The 8,017-nt window shown below is 43.7% G+C and overlaps 1 protein-coding gene across 1 annotated transcript in view; it reads right to left on the bottom strand.

Moving 5' to 3' along the window:
* Positions 1 to 8,017, bottom strand: part of LOC110331074 (myosin-8) — a 29,045-nt gene that overhangs the window by 5,035 nt on the left and 15,993 nt on the right. Inside the window, exons 21-32 of the mRNA XM_021211434.1 lie at positions 6,385 to 6,627; positions 6,097 to 6,273; positions 5,873 to 6,018; positions 5,701 to 5,791; positions 5,002 to 5,391; positions 4,361 to 4,487; positions 3,981 to 4,099; positions 3,674 to 3,870; positions 2,429 to 2,612; positions 2,179 to 2,344; positions 1,969 to 2,093; positions 103 to 411 (exon numbers count right to left, since the gene is read on the bottom strand). Coding sequence (XP_021067093.1) covers positions 103 to 411; positions 1,969 to 2,093; positions 2,179 to 2,344; positions 2,429 to 2,612; positions 3,674 to 3,870; positions 3,981 to 4,099; positions 4,361 to 4,487; positions 5,002 to 5,391; positions 5,701 to 5,791; positions 5,873 to 6,018; positions 6,097 to 6,273; positions 6,385 to 6,627 — 2,274 coding nt within the window. The remainder of the gene's footprint in view (positions 1 to 102; positions 412 to 1,968; positions 2,094 to 2,178; positions 2,345 to 2,428; positions 2,613 to 3,673; positions 3,871 to 3,980; positions 4,100 to 4,360; positions 4,488 to 5,001; positions 5,392 to 5,700; positions 5,792 to 5,872; positions 6,019 to 6,096; positions 6,274 to 6,384; positions 6,628 to 8,017) is intronic.

Below are 8,017 nucleotides of genomic sequence, written 5' to 3'. Positions count from 1 at the left end.
AAAAAAAAAAAAAAAAAAAAAAAAAAAAAAAAAAGTGATTGTGAGGACAGTAGGCAGGTGTGTCCTGTAACTCATCTAAGAGGCAAATGCATGTCTGCCTACCTTGAGGATGCCTTGTGTGTTCCTGTAGTTCCTCAAGCTCTCAGCAGCCAAGCGGTTGGCATGGTTCAGCTGAATTTCCATCTCGTTCAGGTCTCCCTCCATCTTCTTCTTGACTCTCAGAGCGTCGTTCCTGCTCCTGATCTCGGCGTCCAGCGTGCTCTGCATGGTCTCCACGACCCTAATGTGGTTTCTCTTCAGCTGGTCGATCTCCTCGTCCTTCTCCGCAATCTTCCTGTCGATCTCAGACTTGACTTGGTTCAGCTCCAGCTGGATGCGCAGGATCTTTCCCTCCTCGTGCTCCAGGGATGCCTTGAGGAAACAGTGATCAGTCGTCACTGAGCAGAAGAGAACTCAAGTGGTTGGAGTCTACCCTGAGTTTGTGGGGCAAACTCTGACTCCTGTCCTCTTGTGGAACTCTAAAGTTAATGAAGTTGTCCTAAGAACTTATATGGCGAATCATTTTCTTTTTGTCTATCCAGTCACAGATTATATAGGACAGTTCTTTAGTAAAGGTGCTGTGCACTACCTAAAGATTCATGGCATACTAACGGAATTATCTGATTCATTTTACATGCGGAATAAGCATACTACATAGACACATATATAATGTTTCAAAAACTACAGTCTTCATGTAGAATATATTAACCTGGCAGAGAAACTATCAGCTTTAAAATAGTTTCCCCCCAGTTATATAGTGTGTACTCACTCTACAATGTGGAGACAATGTATATAACAAAGCTCCCTGTTGCCCCTCACAGAGGGACAACTATTTTAATGTGGTACAACTTTTCTACTATTTTTAAGGCAGAGTATCTCACTTTGTGTCTCAGGACGTCCTTGAGCTAATTCCTGGTCTTTCCATTTCCCTATTTCTATCTATTTTAATCTAATCAAAGTTTTATATGTGAATATATGTCTTGCTTTTTAAAAGCAAACATTTGTGTCTATCATAAGTCTTTTCCCACATTAATCTTACTTTTTGGTAATTTTCTCTTATTTATCTAATAAATAATTTAGACAGACAGACAGAACACGAAGGTCAGAGCATAACTTATGGGAGTTGCTTCTTCTCTCCTTCTGCCATGTGGGTTCTGAAGATTGGATAGAGAGAGGGCTAAGGATTGCTAGAAAGTGCCTTAAACTACTGCACCATTTTTCTGGGCTTCTTTTGGTCTCTTAAGGTGTGATTTTGCTATAAAGCTCTGGCTGACCTGAGCCTTACTATGTAGATCAATCTGGCCTCAAGTTTGAACTAATTCTACCCCCAAGTGCTGGGATCTCAGGTTTATAACCTCTCCTGGCCTATAACCATACTTAATTGTTATTTGGAATTCTGCTGTTCTAGTTTGCTTCCTCTTTTTAAAATTGGAAATATTTGTCTTAAAGTTTTACCTCTTAGGATTACTTTTCTTGTAGTAAATCCTAAGAAACTGAATGGATGGGTTCATTTGCATTTTTCTTCAACTTATTTCCATTTTATTTATGTGCGCACGTGTTTGTGTGGATGTCTGTCATGTCTCTGCCGGAGCTCTTGGAGGCCAGAAGAAGAAGGTATCAGATCCTCAGGAGCTGGAGTTACAGGTGGTTGTGAGCCACCAGATGTAGGTGCTGGGAACTGTGTTCAGGTCTTCCTGAAGAGCAGTACAAGCCCCTAACATATGAGACATCTCTCTAGCCTCCAGTACTGACAATATGAAAGCGTTAGGTAGGATCGCCTAATTGCCCTGTGCACAAAGGTCCCAAATTTAAACTTAAATCTTCTGCCTAATAATGTAGTCAATGCATGATGGCATTACCCAGCTGGGTACTTTTGCTAACGTCTGACTGCTTTGTCCCCACCTCCACCGCCATGATAGTAACCCCTACCTCTGCTTCCTCTAAGGCAGCCTGGATCTCACACTTCTCCTGTTCCACTTGCTTCTTGATTTTCTCCAGCTCATGGATGTGCTTCCCTCCCTCTGCAATCTGCTCCGTCAGGTCCGAGATCTCCTCTGTGGAAGACCAGACAAGAAGTGGTCAGAATGATGGCACCATGGGAGCATCCATCCAGGACCGAGCAGGGTTGGGAAGACTCACGCTGCAGGTTCTTGTTCTCTCTCCTCAGCGTCTCCAGGTGGTCCAGAGACTCCTCGTAGGCGTTCTTCACCTTGAACAGCTCCGTGCTGAGAGTTCGGGACTCCTTCTGGCAGGACTCAAGCTCAGCCTGAGTTTCCTCATACTTCTGTCTCCATTCTGATAGAACCTGAAAAGGCCAGAGATTGTCAGCTGGGACAAGGAGGAGAAAGACCTAGTAGAGTTGTCATAAAGTTTAAGCAGGCTGGACCACCTTGTCAAAATTTCTCTGCTTCTTGTCCAGGGCGGCGCAGGCCGCGTTGGTCCTCTCCACGTCAATCATGAGGTCCTCCACCTCATTCTGCAGCCGCTGCTTTGTCTTCTCCAGGGAAGCGCACTTGGCGTTCACGGCTTCTACGTGCTCCTCGGCCGCCTGCAGACGCTGAGCCAGCTTCTTCCTGAGAAGTTAGCCAGACTGTCAAGACCCAGCCAAAGCCAGGAACAAAACAATAACTAGACAATCCCTCTTGCCATCCTGCCCTAGGCTGGTGAACCCATCTGCTTCTCAGCAGTGATCACCACACTTCGTTTTAGACTGACAAATTGGAATGTTCCAAAATGACAGATTGGTGGGCTCAGTGTAGTCCTTGGAATGTTACTGGATCTCCACAGGCTGCTGTCATTGCTAGGTACCTTAATCTACCAATTGCTCCAGATTTATAGAACTTCTGTTTGGGAATGGCTTTGAAAATCATCAGCTAGGACAACATTTTTGATTGGTTTATACGTCCCTTCTTAAGCCCATGTTTGTTATCTCAGACTTTTCTTATTCCTTTTATGAACCTCCCCTCCCCCATACATACACTGCCCAGAGAGAATAGCTAATTTGTTTAAATTGTGTATGCTTAGGCTGTCTAACTAGAGAACACAATTGTCAGATAAATCCAGACAATTGCATAAGCAAAGGCAAGTTTGATTTTCATTTGAGTGGTCTATATTTTTTATCATCCCTGTTGGCGTGCCAAGACCACATTCTTAAGACACAGATAACCCTTTAAACTTGACACCCAGGAAGGTATATTTGAAAGTGCCCCGTGTCTACCAAGCTTTATCATATTTAGACCAATCTTTGAAATTTTGTATAGTTTAGGGAACTCGATTGCGATTTTTAAGAGGAATGTTTGATCTACTCAGAGCTTAAGAAGATGAACTCATCTTAGTTTCTTTCATCTATAAAAGAAAAAAAATGGTGACCTAATACTGCTATGATGCTAAATGAGCATGCGGATGGATATGTAACACTTGACACAGGTTCATAGAGAACTAGAAAGGGCAAAACTCATCTTCTCTTCAGCTCCTGAATCAACATTCCTGTGGTGAAAGAAACTGTACTCAATAAATGTCAGCTACTGATATTTTCATGTCACTAGCAGCAAGAACCCCATGGCTTCTTGTGGAACTTGCTGCATTAGGAAGCACGGAGACCAAAACTTTGTTCTCCTAAGTTGACATCCCATACTTGGCCTCCTCCAGCTCCTCCGTGCGCTGGATGGCATCCGTCTCATATTTGGTCCTCCACTGGGCCACCTCGCTGTTGGCTTTGGACAGCGCCCTCTGCAGCTCGGCTTTGCCTTCCTGCTCCTCCTCGTACTGTTCCCGCAGCAGGTCACAGTCGTGGCGGGAGGACTGCAGGGCGTGGGCTAGCGCATTCTTGGCCTGCAGAAATGATAGTCCAGGGATTTCAATTCGTATATCCTGTAACACTTAACTCACACACCTCAAGTAGCTACAGCTGGGCATTCTTGGTAATCTAAGGTAAAACTCACCTTGGTTTCTTCCTCGAGCTGACGCTTCAGCTCCTCAATCTGCTGGGTGAATGCCTGCTTGCTCCTTGACAACTGAGAGACTAAAGCATCTTTCTCGTCCAGCTGTCTGGAGTACTCACCTAAGAACAGCGGAAGTGGGAGAACTCTTGGTTTAACAATAAGCTGTGTGAAAGTGTATATATTTTATTCATTTCTAACCATTCTTATGGAAATAGACATTAACAAACAAACAAAAAGTCAGAAATGTAGCTTGGCAAGCAGGGGTGCCTCGAAAAGTTCTGACAGTCTGTTGATTCCCCTCTTCGATGAGAGTATTACTGCATAGGAAGAACCCACTACGTGCAGTGCAGGATGTGGGGAGCCAGGGAAGGAGGCTCTACCTGCTTCTGTCTGCAGGCGTGCTCTCTGCGCTGTCAGCTCATTGATCAGCCGCTGCTGCTCCTCCTCTTTGCTCTTCAGCTCACTCACCTGGTCCTCCAGAGTGCGGCACATCTTCTCAAGGTTTCCCTAAGGATCACATGGCAAAGGAGAATCAAATACAGGCAGGAAAGAAAGGAAGGAAGGAAGGAAGGAAGGAAGGAAGGAAGGAAGGAAGGAAGGAAGGGAGAAAAGAGAAGAAAAGAAAAGAAAAGAAAAGAAAAGAGAAAATTTTAACCCCAATTTTTAAAGTAATTAAGATGTTTTAATATTAAAAGAATAAGATACATTTTTATAATATATGAGATATTGAGTAGAAAATTGGTGTTTGGCATATGCCAGAATTTAACATACATGTTATATTCATTATTGGAAAAAAGCCACATATCCCAATGATGTCGATACTCACTTAAGTGGATTTTGAAGTCATACCAGTGGGTTACTTTAGAATTTTAAGAAATTTAGAAAATGAAATTATGGGAATATATTAGGACAGGAAATATTTGAATAATGCTATAAAATGCCTGCAAACCAGGTTTGATACCAAGGGCAATGGATGCTGTTTTTCTGGCTCAGTGCCCTATCTAAAGACAGTGTTTGGTACCTTGGCTTTGGCGATGGCCTCTGCATTACTGCTCAGGTCATCGATCTCCATCTTCAGCTCACTCTTCTCCTTCTCCAGCTTCTGCTTCACCCGCTGCAGGTTGTCGATCTGCTCGCCGAGCTCCGCCATACTGTCCGCGTGCTTCTTCCGAAGAGCGGCTGCTGTGGCTTCGTGCTGCAGCGTGGCCTCCTCCAGGTCCCGGCGAAGTTTCTGAAACTCAGTTTCCCGCTTCTTGTTCATCTCCACCTGAGCAGAGGTGGCCCCGCCGGCTTCTTCCAGCCTCTCGCTGATCTCCTCCAGTTCCCGGGAGAGGTCAGAGCGCTGCTTCTCTGCTTTGGCCCTGGAGGCCCGCTCTGCCTCAATTTCCTCCTCCAGCTCCTCGATGCGGGCCTGGAAATCAAACGTGTACATTAATGCATCTCAATTTTAGTATTATTTTGGTGTGTAGAAAAAAAAAGAAAAAAGAAAGGCTAGAGGCTAGTAGTCTATGCCTTCTATCGCAGAACTCAGGGTGCTGAGACAGGAGGACTGCGAGTGTGAGGTCAACCTGGGCTACATAGTGTAGCTCTGCCACAAAACACCAAAGTGAACGAATGAATGAGTGAGTGAGTGAGTGAATGAGTGAATGAATGAAAAAGAAAGAAAGAAAGAAAGAAAGAAAGAAAGAAAGAAAGAAAGAAAGAAAGAAAGAAGATTCACCTGCAACTCTTTGATCTTCTTCTGCAGCTGGATTTCCACAGCTTGCTCATCTTCAATTTTGCTTATCAGGTTGCTGATTTCAAACTCCTTCCTTTAGACAGAACAGCAGATGCATTAATATGCAAATTATCTGAAAGATGGCATCGTACAGAATTCTTTCTGGAGCCCCTACTTTTTGAGTTTCTCATCGAGCTGCTGTTTATCGTTTTCTATGTCCATTGTGGACTCTTGGGCCAGTTTCAGGTCCCCCTCCAGTTTCCTCTTGGCTCTTTCTAGATCCATCCTCAGCTTCTTTTCTTGCTCTAGCGATCCTTCAAGCTGATGGGGAAGAGAAGCCTGTTAAAATCCAAATGCACTTAAGGAAATACTTCAGAAGGGCCTTTGAGCCGTGCTCACATCATCCACTTGCTGTTCCAGCTTGGTTTTGGCTTTGGTCAGGGTGTTGACTTTGTCCTCCTCTGCCTGCAGGTCATCCAGGGTCTGCTGGTGGGCCTCCTGGAGGGCCTTCTTCTCCTTGGTCAGCTTGGCGATGGTTTCGTCCAGGCCCGCCATCTCCTCTGTCAGGTTTTTCACCTTGGGAAGCAAACATGCTTTGCATTGAACGTTAGGTCTTAATAGTTTTGGTTTTATGTCTTACTTCTTCATTAAAATGAGTCATAAGCTCCCCTTGCAGACATCTCATACCTTGTTCTCTGTGGCGTGCTTCTCCTTCTCAACCTTGGCCAGTGTCAGCTCAAGGTCATCGATGTCCTTCTTCAGCTCTGAGCATTCGTCCTCCAGCTTCCTCTTCTTGGCTGTGAGCTCCGCGTTGATCTCCTCCTCGTCCTCAGCTCTCTCGGTCACCTCTTTGATTTTGGCCTCCAGCTGGATTTTGTTTTTGATCAGTTGTTCACACCTTTCCTCAGCATCAGCCAAGCTGTCTGCTTCCTGTGGATTCAATAAGACATGTAGACAGTCTGTTACTTGTTTTGAAACTTGCTTTTTTTTTTGAGGGGGGGACAAAATGTCTAGTGTTCATCTGAATTCTGTTTGAATTTTTCAGCATAAACATAAGTTCACCTTGAATTGAGTATTAGATCTGATGTAGAGACATGCAACTAATTAGAAAATGAGACTAGATGTTTAGAAGCAAAAGCATCTACACAATGATTGGGCTGGAGAAGGTGGTGATTGTAGAACTGTGTGTAGAAAAGAGAAAGATTTGCAGGCAGGGCAGTAAGAAGCCTGGATTCTTGTCTCCAAAGATCCATAGGTTTTTGTCTAGGGCAAGTTGCACCCCCCCTGCCTCCATTCTCAGTTTTTCATATGTAAATAAAGAGGTTATAATAATTTCTGAGCACTATAGAACTAGTTGTTATAGTCAAAGATGTTGATTTAATGATATCGCTTAGTTTTGATCTCAATCATTTTATCAATACTGGTTGTCAAATAGGATTTAAAAAAAAAGAAAAAAAGTAAATGAAATACATTTCCACACAGCATTTTTAATTCATTCAAATGTTTATGATAGTTCCTAACACTATAATTCCTCGAAGTTTCCATTTCTATTTAAAGAATTCTTATTATCCTCATTTAGAATATATAAGAACAAACAACTCTGAGAAATCATGCTGCTACCTAAAAATTTTATAAGTAACTAATTAAAGGACTCAAAACTTCAACCACTAACTTGCTAGATGCCTCTGCCCTGGGGAATTTCTCTAGCTTCTCAGTGTGTGTTTTATCTGAAGTGTTTAAACTGGATGCGGCTAAGGACTTCTCAGGTACTTGTTCTTATCTTTAATAATGATGCACTAGGTGCATACTTACTCTGATCCACCATGGGAAGAGACAGAGAGGATCTAGTCTCAAGCATTTGGAAAACTATCCTTCCCACAGTTTCTTCCTACCACTGTTGGGCTGGTTGACCCGGGAAATGGGCAGTTATGTCTGCCTGAAGTGCTCTTGCTGAAGTGCTCCTCAGTCCCCTCCTTGACTACAGCCTCGTCCTGGACTCAGGAAGGGTGACCTTCAGGGGCTCATTCATGCTGAGAGAAGAATTGGGGAGGATGCCACACCCTGCCTTCCAGAGTATGGCTCAGCTCATGTAAATGCATCATGTATTCTCAAAATCTCAAGGGATGGGGAAAAGAGGGATGGGTGTTCTAACTTTTCCAAAGATGGAGTCTTTCTACATAACCCTGACTGTCTTGGGACTCATAATGTAGACCATCTGACCTTGAACTCATAGAAAATCAGCCTGTCTCTGCCACCAGAGTATCGAGTATCTTGTCTTATAAGACAGCCTTAAGCACTCAGAGTTTCTAAGTAAAACCGT

This window comes from Mus pahari, chromosome 14 (genome assembly GCF_900095145.1).
Source record: "Mus pahari chromosome 14, PAHARI_EIJ_v1.1, whole genome shotgun sequence".
NCBI lineage: Eukaryota > Metazoa > Chordata > Mammalia > Rodentia > Muridae > Mus > Mus pahari.
The sequence above is the reverse complement of the archived record's forward strand: the minus strand, read 5'-3'. Positions and strand labels throughout refer to the sequence as shown.